This window comes from Telopea speciosissima, chromosome 6 (assembly GCF_018873765.1).
Source record: "Telopea speciosissima isolate NSW1024214 ecotype Mountain lineage chromosome 6, Tspe_v1, whole genome shotgun sequence".
In the NCBI taxonomy this organism is placed as follows: Eukaryota; Viridiplantae; Streptophyta; class Magnoliopsida; order Proteales; family Proteaceae; genus Telopea; species Telopea speciosissima.
Window position 1 is genome coordinate 59,815,429 of NC_057921.1, and position 22,994 is coordinate 59,838,422.

The window sequence follows — 22,994 nt, forward strand, 5'->3', positions numbered from 1 at the left end:
CCCCCCCCCCCCCCCCCCCCCCCCCCCCCCCCCCCCCCCCCCCCCCCCCCCCCCCCCCCCCCCCCCCCCTTGGACGATACCCTCCAAGAAGAGGAGCCCAATTCCGTCTCAGGTCTCATCTTCAATGCAAATGTGCAACGAGAAAGCGTGGAAGGTCACAAGAAAAAAGATTAATAGAATGAGATTTTTTTTTTTTTGATAATGAGATTAATGGAATGAGATCGAGAAACCAAAGAAACATAACACGTGAGGAAGCGTGGAAGGTCACAAGGAGCCTTAGAGTTATTGACCAAGCAAGTGGGGCTTCATTCTTAATTTCAATGCGTCTCTAGTTGGTTGTCTTGACTTTATTTCACCCCTTGCCCATAACCCACCAAGCGAGAGAGAGAGGGAGAGTATCATTACGGTGAAAGTTTTTTCTCACCATGGGTGAAGAGAATCTAACCATTGGGGTGTTATTCTTCTTTGTACTTTTATTGTACGAAATTTGACGTGTGATTCACACTCTTCTGAGAGTTCCATTCAACCATCAGAACACAGAACACGTGGATTAAGAGATTTTCTATTCACTGTGGGGTAAAAAAAAAGGTCCAATTAAGATTGCACAAAAGTTGTCATACTAGTCTTTTCTACCTTTTCAAACTTTATGGTTCCATTTGGGAAATCAAGTTGGATTGGATGTTACAAGACAACAATTATATGCCCACATAATTTAAGCAGTGATGGAGTTGCCACATGGTCAATATCTCTTATAATAAGAAATCTTTTATTTAAATAATGGGAAACTAGATTCTATTTAGGAGTGTAGCATTGGTGTCCAAACTCTAGACACACATGAAAAGAAGAAATTCCACCCCTATTGATGCTTTTTCATATTTTTTCATTGGTTCTTGCATTGATACAAGTACCATGCTCCCTAACAGATAATCTTAATTTTTGTCTCATTCGGGCTTAATATGGTCTGATATATGACCACTTATACCAATACAACATTGTCTTTTAATGAGGATAAAATTTTGTCATTTCATATATGAGCTGAGAAAACGTGCAAAACAATACTAGTTCTTGAAATGATGTATTACTAAATTGCAACATTGGAAAAGATATCCACAGTGATTTGATATTATAATTGGATTCTTAAAATTGTAAATCTCATTATTATTTTCCCCTTCTCCCTCTCAATCCAGATATTCTATACCATTTTGATCCAACAGTCCGTGCTGTGGAGACACAGGGTCATATGCAATGATTGCCTTTTACCGAGTACCTCTACTAGGTAAAAGTATTTGAAATAAGAATAAAACGATCATTGCACACAAGCCTATGTTTGTACAACACGATCATTGTGATAGCCCATGCCGTAGAAGATCTGGATCCCCTCCCCCTCCCTCTTTTCCCTTTTTTGGAAGAAGATACTAAATAGTCTCCTTGAGCTTAATCTGATGATCTGTTCCCACGGCTGAAGAATTTTTTTTTTCTTTCACCATTGATGAAGTAAAACTTGGTGACAAGACTTTTCCTTCAAGCATTGAGTCAGAATAATTCGTGGTCCCATTCATGGTATGACTATATGATGCGACTCTTTTCAATCAACAAATTCCTACTGTTGAGGGATTTATTCTATAAACAAAAACTTCAAGGGGTCAAGGTGCAAATTTTATGCCATGTACTTTTTACACGTCATGCTAGGGGTGTCAATGGACCGGTTCAGGCTGGTTTCGGTTCGGGCTTTTCGATTTCAGTGTGACTTTTATAGAAATCGAAACCAAATCATTAAGAAATATTCGATTTCGATGTGGTTTCAATTTTGGTGCGGTTTGATTTGGTGTCAATTTTGATTTATGATAACGGATTGATATTGATTTGGTACCGATTTTATATAACTAGTACGATTCGATTAGTGCTAATTTTTTTTCTCTTTCTATTTTAAGTACATAAAATATTTCAATAAAATATTTCAAATCACTAACAAAGGATATGAGATAAAATGAAAAACTATCACACCACATTTAGGGGACAATGGGGCATTAGGCATTCATTGATTTACTTATTTATCGGGTTAGGTCGGTCCGATTTGAGTTCGGGCCTAAAGCTTCGGGCTACCAGTGCACCATCGGACTAGCCCAAACCAAACCAAACCGAACCATTTGCCTCTCTGGATCCACAAACCGAACCCAAACTATTAAGAGTTCGGTCCGATGTGATCCGGACTCATTTGGGCTGATTCGGACCGGTTTCATCGGTTCGGGTTGGGTATTGACACCCCTATGTCATGCCATGGATCCCAGTCTCCTTCTTTAATAGATAAATAGCCCTGTATACAAAATTGCATTTTAGGTATAAATTGAGAAACATTCAAAAGAAAGTTGTAAGTTACAACAACTTTGGTTACATACAACCTTTTTATTAGAAAAACTAAGCAACAGTATGAACCACGTTATGCACCCTATTTATATGATTATATCCCTCTATGGAATAGCATTTATGGGGGTTCAAATTCAATGGTGTGTGACCCATCAGAGTCAGGTTGACTAATGAGAGAGAGAAGAGTACTGTGGGTCCCAGTTTGATGATCAATATCACATGTTGTGTGGGTCTCGATCTCCATATGCTGAATAACCCAATTAAAGGGAAGAGATACACATAACACATAGAGGACCCCACATTCTTTAATTATTTTCATAAATCACTACCAAAAATCACAGAAACAGGGCTGCTATCAATGTAGGCGTAGAAGAAAAGGCTAGCAAAACTGAGAGTCACAGTGGAGACTGAAGAGACATCATATCAGAGGTAAGATATCTTTGCATGGAAACCACCGACGCCCAGCCCAAAAAAGTGTTAACCAAACCCAAGAGCGACAGAGAAGACCACGGGGTGAATGGAGCCAAGCATTCCACATTCATTACTCACTGTACACCCTTCGTCACCAGTAGGACATGCATTTATTAGGGCATGTCACCACACTGCTCTCACCCATCATATCACCATTAACTACCTACCTGCACCCACCAGTCACCACCGCCACCACCACACCACCACCACCTTCTGCGTAACAAGACTCGTGACTCTCCCTCGTCGCCAGTCTCAGACTCATGAGTCCATGATACGACACAGCACTGCAGCAGAGATATATTAGAGAGAGAGAGAGAGACATTTTTTTTTGTTTTCTTTGCTGAGTCCGGCATTCAGAGTCTAAACCCAATAATATTAAAACTGCCACATCAACACAAGAGATTTGAATTTGATATATAGAGCGAGCGGGAATTCATCCGAAGACAAGACCTTACTTCACAATTTTATGCCTAAGATTGTAAGATTTAATTCAAAAGAAAATAAATAAATAAAAGAAGAAAAATAAAATATAATATAACGAAGACACCCCAAGAGACTTTCCTAATTTCTTGCTGCTTCAGAATCTTTGATAACTGATATATATCCATTCTATGCTCCATGATCTCATATATCTTCAAATTACTCGACACAAAATCGCGGGTCGACGAGTCAATACCCGAACCACCATCCTTGCGTTGTGTTAAGAACACACCCATATAGCTAGCTCTAAGCCCACAACAAACCAGATATAATAGAGACTTAGCACTCCCTGGCCTATATTCTGACCACCCAGCAAGGATTCTCTTCGCGCGGTTCGTTCTTGACTCAATACCCCACCATGCGAATATGGTCCCGAGAGCTTCACAGTCATCTCCTCCTTCCTCTTTAGTCCCTTATACCTATATCCTATCAAACGAAAAGCCAAAAAAAAAAAAAAACAAAAACCCACTCTATACTGTCTTCTCCCAAGGGCAGGGATTGGTTGTCCCAGTTAAACAAAAAAAAAAACAGTAAGACAAAAAAATGAAGATAGAAGCAAGTCATTATTATCCAAACACCTCCCTTCCTTCCCAGATACTGATCTGGCTAGTCTGGCCTCCTAGCTTTCGCAGCGAAGGGCGGCTTTGATCTTCTGTACGGTGCAAGAGATGAGGTTATTCACCGTCTCTACGGATTCCACCGTGAGCTTCGCAGTCGGCAGATTATTCACAAGTATCTGAAACGCCACAGTCAGTAAAGAACCACCCACCCGAGACCCACCTCCGTTACTGATGTTGTTGTTGTTGTTGTTGCCTCCGTTGGATCCACCAAACGGGGTGGTGGAGCCACGAGTACCCGGACCATCGGGTACGATTGCAAACCCAGATGGGAGTAACGCCACGTAGGCAGAATCACCACCGTTCATCACAACATGCATTGCTGGTATATCCACTGGTGCGTACACTACAAGAGATCCTGAAGCGTCGATGCACGTCTCTTGGAGTATTAGCATACTATTGTGATTCGAGTTCATGGCCTGCCACAGAAAAAAATTAATAATAAAAAATTTAATTACTTACGTGGCATATACTATCTTTGTGAAAATTACAAAGCCAAAAAAGCTGAACGGAAAGCCGAATCTCGATGTTCGTTTCCGTTACGATCTTTACTTTACTACGGTTAGAAAAGAAAATCAAAAGTCAAAATCCCCCACAGGAGCTTTCACACAATCCTGAGTCTTGACTGAGCGGAATCTGGGCCACCAAAAAAGCCCAGGCCCCAAAGTAAGATACATCCAAAACCCTGCTTTTGATTTTCTTCCAAGAGGCAACAAAGACTCAGAACACGACATATGGGAAAAGTCATAGGACAGATCATCGATGAGGATAATGATCACAACTCCGAAGGGTAAAACAGTCCATAGAAAAAAACTTGGGAACGTGAAGTACGTGATACCCACCCTCCCTAACAGGATATGTATGGATTATGGAGAAAGTATAGACTAGACTAGACTAGACTACTCTACTTACACCAGCTCGGAGGAGGGAGACGCAGTTGCCATGTTCCTGGCCCTTGGCAATGTGGGCCATCTCTTGCATGGGCGCACCGTTAGATAGGATGTCCCACTCACTCCTCAGACGCTCGTCTCTGAGGAAATCAAAGAGACGCTGCGGAGAGATTGGGAGCCAGACGGAGGTGGCAGCGCTTAACACCACACCGGGAGGCTCGCCGGGATCGTCTATGCTCTTCCGAGTTAAAACCCTAACGTCGGCGTCAACATTGCCAGTGCTGCATAGCTTGTGCCACTTGTGAATCGCAGACGCACACACCCCAGCACAGAAATTATCCGTCATTCGCTGTGCCAGCTTCAACATGCTTCTCCGACCACTCGGGGTTATGGCTGCTACAATAATAAACACAATATAAAATAAAATTTTCTTTATTTTTCGACCAAAAAAGGAAAGAAAAAGCGTTGAAATTTTGGTTGACTAAGGGCGTTGGGAGTCTGTTTGGTTTGGAGGAGTACCAGCGTTATCTCTGGTAGGGACACAGGAAGACATGAGGATGGCTAGGCATTCACATTGCCTCTGTAGAGTAGCGACCCATCTCTGTGCGCCGAAACCCATGCCTGAGATCAGCAACGAACGGTATAACTGGTGAACTATGCCCTCATCATACTCCGCATGTTCCACCCATGTTACCTGTTCAGTGAGTTTTTACAGATTTCAAACCCATCAAAGTTAGGATACAATTACAATTACAATTACAATTACAATTACAAACCACCCCCCCCCAATAAAATTGACATTACCCCTACTTCACATGCTGACCTGAATTAAAAAAAAAAAAAAACAGAAGCGAAAAGACAAAACACTAGTAATCTGAGGAAATAACTTCAGTCAACCATGTAACGTATAATTAATTCACTTATAAGCCAGATGTATCAGGAAGAATCAAAGCAAAGAAAGATTTCCCAATCTAGTTTATCCCCCTATAATGGGGATGGTTTGGAAAAAAAGAGAATATAATATAAAAGATTGGAGCATCTCTTGGGAAGGGGCGAGGGAGCGACGAGCACGGCTGAAAGGTTGATGTTAGGCATCGAGAATTCGAGATATGTTTGTATATAATTAAATAAAATCTTCATAGAAACAAAATGGCCACGGTCTTAGGGCTTGACTATTAGGTCTTCAGAGAGTAATCAAACAAAAATACAATTCATTATACATAACATAGCCCCGAAACAGGTCATCGCTAGGATTCTGGAATAAATTAATTTTTTCTTATAATCAACACACCCCGAGACCAAGAGAGAGAGAGAGAGAGAATGGCAGACTGGAATAGAAACATCAAAAATGTATTTAAAGTACCAAAGGTTGAAGATTACAAGGTCTTACCTCGAGATAAAAGGCTAATGAAATTAATGTGTTCGAGGCGCAGAAACAAGAGCAGTAGTAGTAGAGGCTTCTATCCAATATAAAAATTGCTTCTAACCTCGATTCCCTCATGAATAAAATCATTTTTTTAACAAAATAAATCAAATCGCGGAAAAAACACACTAAGAAACCCTAGTGTAAATTCATATTACTAAGGATGCTTCAGGCAGAAGCAGCAGAATCAGTGGAATTTAAATGATATCAAACCTAGAAAGGGTCCTCGGTGGTCCAAATCCGAAAACCCTTTCAGTTCCATGAGAGAAGCGAGAGTGATCACTAGACCCAACAAGACTCATAGATGTATGAGCTTAATAGAGTTGGGAATTGTTACTATTATATATCTATACAGCTTAGTAAGAATCTCTTGTCTTTCTCTCAAGCCTCAACTAGGTTTTAAAACCGCAGTTCTAGCAACTACCTCCATTAAAGACTTAGAGACAAAGGATACCCATTTTGGAAAATTATGGTTTTTCTTCTAAATCTTATTTTTATATTTTTTTTCTTACCTTGGAGTAGCCATTCGGCATATCTTGTACTACACAGCCTGATGGAAGCCTCCTGCAGTTCACAAAAGTAGGCGCAGTTGATGAAGCTTCTCGGAGAGTGTCCACAGACACATCGACAACAGCCCAGACCCCCTCTGCGTGCTGTTTGCAGAACCTCAGGAAGTTGACTTCACGAATCGGGACCAGTGGAGAAAGAACTTGAAGCTCCGCATGCATCTGCAATTGTCTCCAAAAAGCTTTCCTTCAGATTTTACCAGTTTCCTTCCTTCTACTTCCTAAACAAAAGTTTGAAATGCCAAAAAAATTAGCTTACCAACTGAAGTGCACCATTTCTGGTTCCGCCCATACCACTTGAAATCGCGTCGGTGGTGGATGCTCGAGCGATCATCCCAGGAAACATTTCAGCCCATCGATTCTTTTCCCAAAGAGAAACAACGAAAACAAAAATAAATCAAAATCAGAAATTTTCACCCACCAACCCATCTGCCCAAAAATAATAGAAAAGACAAGCAAATTTAATGTGCAATATAAATTGATGGTTACCGCATCCATTAGTGTCTCAACCAGAGCCAAGCTATTGATGATCACCATACCAGTCTCCCTCGATGCCTCAGTTACAAACCCATTTGGCTTCATTCCAATGCAGGAAGGGAAAACTCGCATATACTCTTCATGGTTTAATGTTTCCTTCCCACCTTCAAAGTTAGGAATCCAAAGAGGCTCATTGGTTTGAGCCATCTTGACTAACTCGTCCATGGCAGATAAAGCAAGCTCAAGCAACATCGATCTCTCCAGTGACCTCTCAAGGCTTGTCACAGCAGCTGCTGTTCTGGGTGGAGGCGCAACAGACAAGCCACCAGGAGAAACCCCACCTCCAAAATCAGTTACCAAAGGCAAAGTTGCAGCACTACCGCTTAACCCAGTAAACCCATTGCTTCCGACACCGAGTTCCAAACTAGAGTTAGGCATAGGAGGTGGCATTGAAGTGGCCAAAGAGGAGATTGGCCTGCCCAAGAACTTCCCTGCAAGGGCGCAAACTCGATCAAGCTCATCTTTCAAACGGGCATTCTCAATCCTAAGGTGTTGCTCCTCCAAAGAGATCTCGCCTAACATCGCTGGACCACCACAGTTGGTGCAGATTGGGTTCCTCATAGCATCCCTAATCGACATATTCTCAGCTCTCAGCTTATCGTTCTCTTGCCTAAGTATTGAGTTCTCATGGCGTTCCAGTTGAGTCTGGTTTATGTCATCATGAGATAGATTATCAGTTCCCCCATTACTTTACCGAACAAACATTGAAAAGGCAAAAACTGAAGAGCTTGAAAAGAGACATGTTATGGTGCATGCATTAATTTTACCTTCATCTGAGTTCGTCGATTCTGAAACCAGAACTTTACTTGCCTAGTTTCCAGGTTAAGCCTCCTGCTTAGTTCTAGCCTTTGCTTCTCATCCGGATGAGGACACTCCTTAAAGAGACTTCAAAGACATAAACAACAGAGTAAGAAAGAAAGAAATCTCATCATCAAACATATTCAGGTTCAGAAATGACACAAATCTTACGATTCAAGCTCTTGGATTTGCTGTGGAGTGTGTCGGTGGTATCTTTTCTTCCTCTTTGGGTTATCGGCTTCCTGATCATCACCGGATCCGCCCTCCATGTTATCGCTACCAGATCTGCTCTCATACCCGTCTTCTCTATTAAACCTCCCAACTGTTGCTGGGGAATCCAAATTTTCTCCAATCCGACTTGCATCGCCATGCCCCTCCATACTTGTTTGCTGATCCAAAATTTTCATCCACAACCATCAAACAGAAACAAAACAAAACAAAGATTAGCCCAAAGCGAAGCATACAGAAAAAGCAAATGGAGTATGGATTTTAAGTTTTAACAAAAAAAAAACTTGGAAACATCCCCAAACAAAGACTGAAAATTCGTACAAGAGCGAGAGAGAGGCCCGGAGAAGAGAACATAGATTTGGCCAGAGACGGAGCGACAAGGCGTGGCTGAGCGATAGCACCAGCCGGCATGTTGCTGTAAGATATGTCGGCCACGACTCTAGCACCACCACCACCAACACCAGAACTGTTATCGAAAAAACCCCCAAAATTCATCAAAATACTTTCCTAGTTCTCTAATTAACGTCCGCTTCTCTCCCACCTATGACGAAGTCTCAGCAGTTTTTTTCTCTTTCTTTATCTACAATTTCTAAAACCACATTCGCCGTCTCAACAAACTCCGATCCGTTCCACTACGATAAACGGTTTAAATTCACAAACTCAGAAACGCAAAACTAAAGCATGAAGAACTTAACCAACCAAAGACGGAGTACCGCAACCTAAAGAAGAAAAGGGAAAGAAGAAGAGAAAAAGCAAAAAAAAGAGTAAAAGAAAGGGGTACAGAGAGGACAGAGGAGACAAAAACCGAAAACTAATGTCTCCAACTCCCTCTCTGGAAAGAACAGTGAAGTGGAGAGAAAGAAAGAGAAAGAAGGCAAGCAAAAGCTTTTCTGCTGCTTCGCACTTCGTTCTCTCCCCGTCTCCCTTTCTCTCTATTTAGCCTCTCTGTTTACAAACACCACAAAAATGGAAAGAGAAAACCACCAGGGAAAGCCGATCGGAGAAAACCAAAAACAAAACTAAAGAACCCTAGTGAGAGAGCTGAAGGGTTATATCCCTTCTTCTGCATGTCTTGACTACCCAAGCTTCCATTACTTTAGACTGACAATGGAGAAAACGAAAGACTTTTCTATGCGGTGAGAGAGAGAGAGAGAGAGAGAGAAAGAGAGTAGAAAATAAAATAAAAAGGGGAAGATAAACGCTTATGTGGACTCCCTCGAAGCCTTACAAATACTAAAACCAAAGCAATGAAAAAAAGGTCGGTTGACTCTCGCACAAACACACTTTTTCTCTCTCTCTCTCTCTCTAACTTTGTCTTTCACTTTCTCACTAAATCCGTCAAAAGATTAAAAAAATAGAGATAGTCGCAGCGAATCAGCGATGGTGAAAAAAAGCCAAACTTCTTCAAATGACCTTTCTATTACTGCCAGTAAGTAAGAATGGAGAATTTTTTTTTTACAGAATTCAGATCCGTAGAAATGGATCTTTCTCTATTGTTTTTCACTCTCTTTCCCTACTTCGACAAACGTAAGGATCTGTACCGGAAAATGAATATTTAATAAATAATAGAAAAAGGTAAGAACTAATAAAAAAAGTAGAGAAATGGATCTACAGCTGACTTACACCAGAGTCCAGCGTACAGATGGCCCTTCACTTTCTCAATAAAAGCTCTCTTTATTTCAGACTAAAATAGCGTTAATGGCAAACCGTCACCGTGACGTTTGCCGGTGGATTGGACGAATTCCGTCAATTTGCCTGAGAGCTCTCACTCTCTCTCTCTCTCTCTCTCTTTACCGTTTTACTTCTGCGACGTTCCGTCCGTACGGAGTCCCACAAAACGTCAAAACCTTTTTTTTTTTTTTATAATGACGAAATGATATCTTTCTTTTTATACCATCTGATCAACGAATGTGGTCCCATAATCTTAGGCGTCGGATCATATCACCATCGAGATACGCGCACACATGAATTAAGATCCGGAATCATGTCCCACAAAGTTGTACTATGGGTGGCTATATGGAATCATCTCTCTTTTAAGTCACCATCTCGACCTTTTTAACATCATACATTACCAAGGGCTTTCTAGACTTTTCAGTGTAAATGTAATTCTGAATTTCATAGCTTTTTTCAGGTGAAACTAAGAAAGTAAAAATTGAGGTCGTTGTGGTGTCAGGTGTGGTTCTCGTTGGGTGATTGGGCTTTATTGTATGAATGAGGGTTAGATGTGACGGGTTATGGATAAGTGGGAAGAATTAAAGGGCAGAAGGAAGCGTTGGCGTAGCTGTCCTTCTAAATACAGAACGATAAAAATAGGTAAAGCATTAATTACATAATAGACTCTCTCTCTCTCTCTCTCTCTCTCTCTCTCGCCTCGCAGGTTTTGGGATTCGAATCTCCATAGCCAAGCCAGTCTTCTCCGCTGGATTTTCTGTTACTCACTGTACATACATTATACTCCAGCTTGCAACAATCAAATATGTAACGCTCTTTGCCTCGGATCTTTATCGGCTCCAGGACTACTGGGGTTGCTATGCGCATCGTGCAGTGCAGCATCATCCATATGTGCACGAAGGATCTACTATGCACACATGAGCAATGCTACACCGCACAACGCGCACAGCACCCCTAGTACTGGGGGTGATAATTTTCCCCTTGCCTCCTCAATTTCTCTCTCTTTTGATATGTATTGATTTTCACCTACTAATGGGTTCTTTCCTTAATAAGTTATGTTAATAACTATCATAAGAGAGAGGTTCTTCACGATGCGATGCCGGTATAGGGAGGGAATCTACATGCCACACCAATGGCAGTCTAGAGAATGGTATGCAGACCGCTGCTCATAAGCGTTATTGGTGTCAAAATCCCTCAATATCATACCACATGCAACTCACACATTGTAACAAGAAGAAAGAAAGTCATAAAAGGAAAAAGATTCATACCACATTGCATGTAGCTTGTATCCAGACATAGGATCTCGCTAAATGAGTACCCTACCCCCATTGATACCCATGTGCATGCTCTCATTAGTCCCCCACGTTTGTGCTGACCACACATCCTAGCATTGATCTTCTGTCATAATAAAAAAAAATCCCATTTGAAAGAGAAATAGTACTTTCGTGGAAACTTTTTCCCTTGCCATTTATATTAAAATTAACATTTTAGCCCTCACAACTTGTAAAAGATTTGGAGAAAATTTTCCTCCACCCTCCATAAAATAAAAGTATATTCATCTAAGGTTATTATTACGTTCTCTAATGCACAAAATCGATAATGCCTTCCCCATTGTTCTCAACGCCCATCCCATGACACCCACACTGGCCATCATGAAGGAATTCCTCCTTCATCATGAGTAGGGGTATCAATGAGTTGGTTCAGGCTAGTTTTGGTTGGGGCTATATCGGCGTCGGTGTTGTAAGGGTGAATCTGAAACCAAACTAATAAGGAAAGTCAATTTTGGTGCAATTTGGATATGGGTTCTTTGGTTTCAGTTTTGATTCAATTTGACATATATATGTATACAAAATTATAGAAAAATATGCTTTTTAATGAGTTTTGGGCTGGTATCAAGTTATACTCGTTTGGTTTCGGCTTCAGTCCTAATTTTCACCCGGTTTTGGTTTCGGGTTGAGCCAGTTTCAATTTAATTTCAAGTGTGCAATACCCCAACCCAAATCCGATCCAATAAGAATCGATGCGGGGTTCAAGCCAGTTTCACTAGTTCGAACTAGGTTTTGATACCCCTCGTCGTGGGTGAAGGGAAATTGCCTCAAGAGTTCTATTCTACCATTAACTTTGAACCTCAAGGATTGATACTAATCGGATAGTCTTGGTTATTCGATCTTTTGATCAAGCAATAGTGTAGGAATGAATTAATTCAATAGTAGACAGGAATGGAATGTTAGCAAAGTAGCAAACACACATTGATATATAAATATATATTTGTCATAAAATAAAAACTTTAATTGATAAATAAAATGAAATAATAATAAACATGTTCTTATGAATCTTATCTCTATAAAGTATAATAGCAAGACAATCCCCTTGGATCTTGAACGATTATTTTCATCACTAATAGAGTTGTAATACTTATCCATGTCCTTCAATGAAAAATTCATGATAATTAAAATAAAAAAGACATTTATTAAAATTTTCATGTCAGGTCATTAAGAGTGTCATTATTTTAATTGAAAAACAATTAAGCTAAATTTACTAATTAAGTAGTGCCTATAACTTTAATATATAACTAGATATATCATGTTTGAGTCCCTTTAAATTACTGCTATGTTTGAGTATTGACCTCTTATCATGTGTGTCATAAAGCCAGTATAAGGCAAGGGGAGAAAAGGTTAGGAAAATATTTATTAGCATATAACAAAACACTATCTAATGTTCGAATGTTAGTTTACTTATTTTTGTCTCTTTCTGTTTTTTAAGCAAAGTTTTGTTTGTAAGTCCCTCCACCCACCCACCCCCCCCTCCCAAAAAATAAAAGCTAGTGAACACATAAACTATACTTGATTTAGCATTTGATCATATAGAGATGGTTCTAAGAATCCGAGCTCTAGAGAATTAATGGTCTGATTTAACATTAAATTATATGGAGATGATCAAGCCATTGTCTTCTTCATGAGCCTTTCCTCTCATCTTACCACTTCACCCTTAGACCAAGTTTCAACTACTATAAGGGTGTCCAAATCTTCTATCTAATTTAATGGAGTTTCAACTCTATGGCATCTAACAATTGGTTATAATTGTTGGATATAATCCCAACACTAAAGATTCTATATAATTATTAATTATAAATTATCATAATTTCTAGGTGTTGTAACTTGAAGCCTTCAAATAGAATCTATATGCAGAGCTAATCATGTTCCCAACTAGACATGTATATTTTAGATATCCCAGTTTATGGTAAACAAACACAAGTTTGTGTATGTATGTGTATTGCAAGTAATTCCTCTAACAAAAATAGTGAGTTAAGACAAAAAAAGAAATTTTCAATATGTGATGATCAAAATAATGACAAACTTACAAAGGTTGAAACCTAGTATACAATATAAAACTTAACTCTAAAAGCAGGAAGATCATGGTTTTAAGAATTACAACTTGCAACTCCGGCCATCCAAGTAGAACCTATATGAAAAGTTAATTATAAATCTCAATACTAATACTTGTGTTAGTTATCTTATTACCATTTAATTACATAATACACTTTCTGTTTTTTTAACAAACAATTTCTTTGATGAAAATAATGATATACAACATAATAAGGATCCATCTATCTAACAACCACAATAATCATCTATTTATAATGTTTGATATCTATTTTGCAAAAGAAAACTAAACATCCACTTAAACAATTAAGCAGTCATCATAGTTCAAGGGGCATTTTAAATGTAACCTCCCAAATAGACCCAATATATATATATATAAATCTAAACATGTGTTATATATCCTTGTTTACGATAGACATAATTACGTGCATGTGTTTACTGCAAACACTTCATTTTCTAAGGTAAAATAATGACTTTTGACATGATAAGATATCAATACGAAATGAAGGAAATTGTCTGAGAGAGAAAAAGAAAATAATTTCATAAATCTTTTCCCCCCCTTTTTTTTAAATGCTTACAGTAGTTTAAACAGTTAGATCAACAAGAAAGACTTTATTTATTAGTATACTTCATATTCATTTAAGTTTCACCCGGTGGCAACCATAGGCCTGGTAACATTAAATGAAAATTGAACTAGAAGGAACTTATTTTGTGGACATTAAACTAACATTGACAATATAGAGTGCCACTTTAATATTCTGATGAAAAATGACTATTGATTTTGATTGTACAATTCACGCAATTGCAACATTATTGCTTAGAATAATGACCTATTAAATAGTGGGACTATTGATTTAGTTGTAATTATTCATTAATACTTCACAAACTTATAAATTCTTAAAATATTGTTATGTTTTACTTGACTTTTATTGGTGCAAATAATGAATAAGAAAATGATTACATGTTTCAGCAATGATGAACTTTTAATAAATAAACTTCGATGTAGGTTTCCTATTTTACAAAAACAATTATATTTAAACTGATTACAAGGACAAATTCATGAAGAGAGAGATAATGTCGTTAAACTTTGATGTTGGTTTCCTAATATTACAAAATAACAACAGCTATACTGACTGCATGGATGAATTCAAGTAGACATTTAGTGAAAAGAAAATAACTGACGAACTACTTATGGCTTATGCTTACAAAATATATAAATAAATATAAAATAATGGTGATAGCATAATTGATGATGTGGTGGTCTCAATAATAATAATAATATAATTATTGCTTAATTTATTATTCATTTGAAGAAATTATATGAATTGGTTGAAATGCATTATGAATTGAAACAAAGCTAGAATTTATAATATAGAGCTAACATTGTCTTGAATTAAAATTTAGAAGTATTTATCATGTAATTTCTTATTCTCATTTCAATTGTAAACTAACCCTAGGCATATGACAAAATTGCTAATCTTTCAACTAAAAAAAGAAAAAGAAAAAGTGAGTAATCCGAATGATTTAACTAAATATAACTTAACATCAATAACATTATAATCACTATCTATAAGGTATCTATGGTGGGCAAACTCTCTGTGATACTAAACTTTCTTTGAATTAATCTAAGCAATTTATGAATTACTTAGAATGATTTTCAGAAGGAATATTTTTCATGCAATTTTCAATATAAGGGAGAAAAGGATAGTTTATGAATCATTATTTATAATGTTTTTTACAAGGATTATTATATAAAAATTACAAAAGGAAAAAAAGAAAAAAAAAAAAACCTTCTTAGGCCATTTTGGAAAAGAAAAAAAGGTATAGCATGTTATTCGACAGTTATTCACAAAAATACTCTCCCACCCTTCTTTGTCTTTCTGTATATATTAAAATTTATCTTTCAACAAGCGAAAACTAAATATTCACTTAAATTTGAGTATTTATCATAGTTCAAGGGCATTTTAAATGTCATCTCCCAAATAGACACAACATATAAAACTAATTATATGTCCAAATGAACAAATAATGTTATATATCTTTGTTTATAGTAGACATACCTACATGCATAAGTTTACTATAAACACTATCTATCACCAAAATGATGATTTATAACATAATAAGACACTGATATGAAAGGAAATTGTATGAGAGAGAGGGGGGTATCTCCATTAAATGTTTTCTTATTTTAAAATATTCACATTAGATTTCTTATTTTTCGCATGTTTTCATTGAGTATTTAAACAATTAGATCACACAAGAAAGGTATTGTTTATGAGTATACTTAACATTCATTTAAGTTCCATCTAATGATAAACATTGGTATGCTAATGACATATTAAAACTGAACTAGAAGAAACTTAGAATGATACTTTAATAATATGATGAAAAATGACTCAATCAAATAATACAATTCACTTAAATCTTGTATTATTACTTAGAGCACTGATCTCTTAAATAGTGGGGTTATTGAATTTGTTGTAATTATTCATTAATACTTCATGAAAGTTATAAGGTCTTGATATTTTGTTGTTTTTCACTAAAGAGTAAGGACATCGCTACATATTCCAATAATGATGAAATTGAAAAAATAAATTTCGTTGTTGGTTCCTTATTATTACATTATAGTCACAATTATACTATCTGCATGGGTGAATTCATGAAGAGAGAGAGAGTCGCTAAACTTCGTTGTTGGTTTCCTATTGTTACAAAACAATTGCAATTATATTGACTGCGTGGGTGAATTCATATAAACATTTCTTAAAAAAATGATTGATGTATTGCTTATGACTTATGCTTGTAAAATAATAGTGATAATATAAATGGAGATGTGGTGAATAATAATAATAATTATTATTATTATTATTTTATTGCAAAAAAATACATGAATTTTTTCAAAATGCATTTCGAACTAAAATAAAGTTGGAATTTGCAATGTACAGATCGATGGCTAATATTGTCTTGAATTAAAATTTTAAAATTGTTCACCACATAAACTCTTGTACTCATGTCAATAGTAAACTTATTCGAGGTATATTAAAAAGTGTCTAATTTTTAAGTTAAAATAAAAAGTGAGAAATTTCAATTATTTATCCTAAATACATTTTAACATCAATCACATTATAGTCCCTATCTATAAGGTGCTTATGGTGGGAAAATCCCAATATTCTTTTTATTAATTTATTTTGGTGTATTACAATTTTTTCTTAAGCAATTTATAAATCGTCTAGAATGATTTTCGGAAGGGTTCTTTTACATGCAATTTTCATGAATCATCTAGAATGATTTATACAATGATTATTATACATCAATTATAAAGGAGAAAAACCATTTCATTGGAAAATTAAAAACAAGATCGAGTTTTCCTCAAGCCACGGTAAAAGAGGAATTCTCTCACTGATGGTTTTAACTGTTTTTGGATTGGTATGTGGGAATAGTCAAGAGTATTTTTGACTTCGTACAATTAAGGGAGGGAGTAACAATGACGGTAGAGAAGACCCTCACCCTTCTCTTTACCCATAAAAAAATATCTTTTCTTTTCTCATGATTGGAAATGAAGGTTATCTATACATTGTGTTGAAGGGTGAAAGCTCCCTTCTCACATGTACAAAATTAAATGCTTCACCTCAATACCAATTCGTACCTCATAAAAAAACAACTACATATTATTCTTATACAGTGTGAATGATATATACATATATATGTGTATTTGAAACACATACATAGCATTATTTTAGTTGCCCCTTCCCTTACTTTCAAAAAATTCCTTAACTCAAGGTTAAAAATGATTTTGAAATTAATTTGAAAATGTATTGACCATTATGTCATTGTCACATGTTTAGAGTAAATAGTGAAATAACAAAATTTTAACCGTCACTAAGAGAAAAAATTGCATTATACTGAAAATAAGTTGCAAGATATTGATGCCTTAAAAGATGTCAATAAGAAAACTCCTATTATTTACGAAACACCCCCTAAAAATGGGTCAAAACTCGGATCACCCTCTGAAATTTTAAAATACTCAGATCACCCCCTCTACACTAACGGTGTTAGTCTGCTGTTAATTATTGACGTTAAAAGATTATTTTACCCTTGTACTAAATCATTATAATTAAATTTACAATACTACCCTTTCCTTCATCTTCAACCTAAAATACCCTCTTTCACCCATTTCTTCCTCCTCTCCCGTAATCCTCACTTTGCAACTCCGACCTCACCATTGCAATTTCTCCGGAGTTTTCTGCAACTCGGGGGATTCGTAATAAGCATTGAACTGGGTAACAAAAATCTGGTTGATGTTCTTCCCGTCGATTTGCTTTAGCAGCTTCAATCCTTGCAAAAAGTAGATCTCAGATCGAAATTCGAGAATGGAACCATTGTAGATGGTTTGAGGAATTGCAACAATTTTGTCAAAAATCACAGAAATGTCGCCTCTGAGTTTGATCGACTAGAGCAAAAATCAGTTTTTCAGAGAGATACCGTTGATTATCGAACTTCAGAATCTCAAATAGATCAAATAGATCAAGAAATTCCAAGAATGATAGAGAATCATACCTGGAATCGGACAGATTTGAAGAAATTTTGATTGATCTCAGTGATCGTTCTCTTCGATTGTTAAATAACAAAGAAAAACAAAAAACAAAAAATTGCAGAAACAAATCTGAGATTGAGAAAAAGAGAGATTTCAGAAGAAAAAAATCAGGGAAAGAGAGTGAGAAAAATCAGAGAAGGTGAGAAATCTTAGTATTTTCAAATTGGGCGACGACCCATTAAGTATTTTCAAATCTTAAAACCCAACATGTAGTATTTTCAAATTGGTCGATTTAGGGTTAGAGAGAGTCATCGGCAGAGTGGTCGACGACCACCTCTGTGTTTTTCTTGCAATCGGAGCAGTACTCGAAGAGTTTCTAAAAATTTGCTTCAAGGGTTGGATTCAGTTCCACTAATCGAGAACCCCAAACAGAAAGAGAGATTCCTTAAATCTTAAAGCCCTAGGAGTTTTTTTCCCCAGAATCATTCTCTGCTGTGAGATTTTGCACCATAACCAAGCTTGAAACTGTATTCACCATCAGGTTAGGGTTGCAAGAGTTGAATGTCCCTTTTCACATATTAATTGAGTTGATTGATGATTGCATTCAAAAGAGCTTGAAATTTCGACAATTGTCTCAAAATCTCAGATCCAACTATGCCTTGTTGAAGGAGTTTTATGCGATTGGAGTTCTTCTCCTTCTGCTGGCTTTGTTCCTGGCTGAAGATTGAAGACAATCTTCATGGATTTTGTTTAAAGCCTAGATTTCTATTTTTTCCTTTTCCTTTTTTTTTTTTTTTCTCTCTCTCTTCTCTCTGTTTTCTCTCTCCCAGAACGAAGAAGCAAATCAAAAGAATTGGGGAAGGAGGAGAGGGAATATTCCCTCTCCAATTCTTTATTTTATTTAAGAAAAAAAAAAGAATAAATAGTAATTATACTCTCAAGGGTAGTTTAGGGTTTTCAAAAAATTTAACTAGCTGATTTCATCAGTTAATTAAAGGTAGGGTTGAATCTGAGTATTGGGCTCTATTTCAAGGGGTGATCTGAGTATTTTTAAATTTTAGGGGGTGATCCGAGTTTCGACCCATTTTCAGGGGGTGTTTCATAAATTTTCCTTATTATTATTATTATTCTATGTAACAATGTTGAATTGAGGTATTGATACATGGACAAACTATTCTCAGCAAGTTTGTGGATGATCCAAACTGTTTCATGTAGATCATCCTCATGCATCTATAGAGAATGCTATCTGCGCTTTGTGTAAACTACAAACGTGATCATGTCTCAATAGACATGGGTTGTGTTACTTGTTATTTGGTGAATATAAACACTCCCAACTACTTGTATTTTAAAAAAATAAATATACCCATAAATGACATCAAAACATTTGGATCAAATAAGAGTTTAATTTATTGACACCTTTTACAAAGAGAGATGAAATTATTTATTACTTTGTTCAAAATTAATGAGGGGCAAGGGCATACTGTGGATATAAAGGGATTTGATGTTCAAAATTTTGAAATACCATTCACCAAAAACAATACATTTTCCCTAAAGGGTTATAAGAAAGAAATAAGATTAGTACAAATATATAAACAATGATGGATTCAATTTGAAGTCCATGCTTTTGTTTGTCATCAACTCATGGAGTTTCCAATAGGATTTACATATGGTGGCTCATACGAGGATGTACCTTAAAAAAATGTAATTATGATGTCAAATAGGAAAATTCTTGTTGTGACCAAGGTTGGTTACAATAAGATTATAACCTTAATTTGTTATCCTTTGTTTTATTCTTAAAAGTTATTTTAGTCACGGAATCATGGATACGAAGAGATTTTCAAAATAAGTTGAAAATGACTTAACAAAAGCTATCATTGTCGATATAAAATGATAAGATTACTCTGCATTAAATAACTTTTGGGATTTAAACAAGTGATAAAAAAGGTATGATTACTATTATTTAGTTCACCTATTTGGTGACAATATGATGCAACCAATAAAATAAGATAATAAGATTGTCTTCTCTGTGCTTTTAATTAAATGTTCACGTTATTACAGTATGGGAGGATGAATTTTGATTTTCACATTAGTTAGTACCTCCCAATCTTGTCATTCCATTGAAGCAATTTCATCTTTTGATCTAGTTCCTTTTTCAAATATGGATTGTAAAAAACATTTGAAATATTTTGAAAATGATACAACAAAATATTGGTTGGTAAAGTGGATTGTAGCTTACTTAGCTGCCATTGAGATGAAAGCTAATGCATGGTGAATGTAATTTTATCAATTATTGGAGTATAAATAATCTTTAGTTCAAATTGATAGTTTTTTTTTCTCAACCACATACCAAAGCTCCTTCATATGATATTATCACTTTTTAAAAAACATAACACTTTGAGAGAAAAAAACATGGATAGAATGTCTTAGCTTAACAAAAATAAAATAAAATTACTTAAAGCATCATTCCAACAAGATGTCACCGGCCATATCTTGCAACCTTTATCCAAATTGGTGACATAGACTCTCAATGCCAACTCTTTAACATGGTGGAGGGTATAGTCACCAATAGACATGTCTTTAACTAAATTTTAGAACCATCTATGTGTAAATATAGCAATAGAACAACTAATATATGATTGCTTAATTAAGATTAGCATAATGAGGTATCTATTGTCATACAAAAAGCTAGCTTTTTTTAAAATCAATTTTATTGATGTTTTTATGCTAATAGAAGCAATGTGTATTTTCAACCTCCCCAACAAAAAATGAATCAAACTTGAAGGGCATCTTGTTGTTTTATCGACTCATTGGTTGGTACCAAATCCATTATTACAGATATCTTTGAGGAACAATCGGCTGCTTCATCGGCTTACCGGTAGAAACCGACAGCTTACCTCTCGAGCTCATTTATGTCGGCTCTTGTATTGGCAGTATCTGAAAGTCGATCGACCATTGTGCCAGGTCATTGGTGTGGATCCGATTGCTGAGCAATGGCTATAGAATGGCCTTATTCAGTAAAGATTACTTAAATATGACTCGTCGGTTGGTCAACTATTTACCCATTAGACTCTTAATTAACAAGGGATTTTGAATCCCTATGAATCCATAGTTAAGGACAGTGTTGGGGCCATTTGGCAAGACACTAAATTTTACAAATTGAACATCATTAAGTCTCCTTAGTGCCCATATTGTGAGAATCATCAATTGTGCTTTTCATTTATATATATCTCTACCTATAGAGGTTTTTGCTTGAGCTTTAATTTGTGTATCTTGGTTATTGAGCCTTTGATATTCTTCTTATCATTGTTGAAAGTGTTGTTTAGGTTGTTAATGGAACCATTGAGTGTGAGTATGCCTTAAACACTTGGGTTAGTGTTGAACATGTGAAAATAATTGTAAAAAAGTTTGAGTTAGTGAAAAACCAAATGAGACATTGGGAGTGGGTAGGCAAGTTACCAAATTATACTATAAATATTGTGTTAATTGTTTCTTCTTTTCTTCTTACAATCTTCATTTTGCACACCATCTTTATTACAACATCTCTCTTTGGGTCTATTGTATTTTGGGTTTTTTAATGTTTATACTTGCCATAATTTTTAGTAACCCAATTCACCCCTTCTTGTGTTGTCACGATCCAACAAGGGGTGCTAGCAGAAGCTACGCCCTTGGACAAGAATCATTTTCCCCTTTTCTTTATTAGAGGAAAAATCATTCTTATTGCAACCATCTTTGATAAGCTTATTAGAGTGTTCTATACTTGTTGTGCCACATAGAATAATAATGTGACAATTCTGATTGTTATTTAGATTATAGTACGTGGTATGGGTTAGCCAATGTCAAATTTCAAGGCAATTTCAATTAAATATTTTCCCATGTATTGACATGCCCCATTATAATATTCCGATGTGCATTCACTCATAGTCCTGAATTTTTGATATTTTGTTTACCATAAAAAAATTTTGATACTCTATTTTGATTGAAATTTTATATGTGACGACAAAATATTAGCCCTATAGGATATAACATGTGGTACATACTTTGACCACTGCTTTGATAATCTTATCAAGGCAGTCAATTTTGGAACAGTTTTGCCGTGTTATTATCTTCATTTCTTTATTTGATCAGTTTTATAAATTTATGAAGACAAATTATTATTGTCACAAATGACTGTTATTTTTTAAAAAATCACAAGACATCTATTCTGCCATGTTGGCAGATGATAAGTCTATTACGACCATTGGATAGAGAAGACATATATAATTTAGATTAGACACGTGACAAATTTTAGACTCTAATTCAAACGAGGGGAAGTGTTTCCGATGGGGGAGCATGGCTCTTTTGCGCACATGGGGGCCAATGGGAGAGTGCACGATGGTATCAACATGGACATCATTTTGCATTTAATGGGGGGCGAGGGGGTCATTTTGCCCCTATATCTGGGCTTGGGCACTACACTCCCCACAGGAAACATATCTCCTTTAATCAAATACCCCTCTTTTGTATTGACATGTGTACCAATACTATAGGCATTATTGGGCATTCACCCAATTCTGATGAGGAATAAGGATTGAGCTCCTCTCCAGGGAACCCAACATGCCCAAGGAGCATCCAGCGGTTGGGTTGTGCCACACTCATTCCTAGGCATGCACCAAAATATGTGCGGCACAATCCAACCCTTGGATGCCCCTTGGGCACTGAGCTCCCTGTAGTTGATCTATTGTTAGTGTTACATGGTTACTATCTTTTATAAAAACGCTGTTCCACTTTCTTTTCTTTTTTTTTTTTTTGGTTAATTGATTTGTATAGGATTTGCCTATCACCTGGATTCCTTTGGTATTCGTGCCAAAGCAGTGAATTACAAAACATCACTAGACATGTTGAATAGTAGAAAAGACACTGATAATTGTCTACATTTATGCACACTTCTCCACCTCAGTTCTTGCAACTAAGGATGTCAATTGGTGGTACAGTATCGATATGGTACAGTATGGTAGATTTTCAGTATTATGTTTATATCGATATTATATTGAATATC

The 22,994-nt window shown here is 36.3% G+C and overlaps 1 protein-coding gene across 2 annotated transcripts; it reads right to left on the bottom strand.

The window, feature by feature from the left end:
* Nucleotides 1-3,392: 3,392 nt before the first annotated feature.
* On the bottom strand, nt 3,393-22,792 carry LOC122664409 (homeobox-leucine zipper protein ANTHOCYANINLESS 2-like). Of its 2 annotated transcripts, none has more exons than XM_043860208.1 (11): nt 22,780-22,792; nt 17,558-17,563; nt 8,696-8,906; nt 8,318-8,535; nt 8,116-8,233; nt 7,301-7,993; nt 7,071-7,172; nt 6,758-6,973; nt 5,342-5,516; nt 4,845-5,215; nt 3,393-4,351 (listed from the first exon to the last, which is right to left on the bottom strand). In XM_043860208.1, the coding sequence occupies exons 3-11, from the start codon at nt 8,867-8,869 to the stop codon at nt 3,935-3,937; spliced, it is 2,484 nt and encodes an 827-aa protein (XP_043716143.1). In that variant the 5' UTR covers nt 8,870-8,906; nt 17,558-17,563; nt 22,780-22,792; the 3' UTR covers nt 3,393-3,934. The 2 variants fall into 2 exon arrangements, with proteins under 2 accessions (XP_043716143.1, XP_043716142.1); XM_043860207.1 differs by having other exon boundaries at nt 4,845-5,218.
* Between the last annotated feature and the right edge of the window lie 202 nt (nt 22,793-22,994).

What these genes read in the sequence shown, in the direction of transcription:
- LOC122664409 (XM_043860207.1), bottom strand. Translation starts at nt 8,869, where the DNA reads ATGAATTTTGGGGGTTTTTTCGATAACAGTTCTGGTGTTGGTGGTGGT. An exon ending in CGGGCCTCTCTCTCGCTCTT is followed by an intron (nt 8,536 to 8,695) that starts GTACGAATTTTC and finishes ATTTTGGATCAG; the next exon opens with CAAACAAGTATGGAGGGGCA. An exon ending in ATCGACGAACTCAGATGAAG is followed by an intron (nt 7,994 to 8,115) that starts GTAAAATTAATG and finishes GACATAAACCAG; the next exon opens with ACTCAACTGGAACGCCATGA.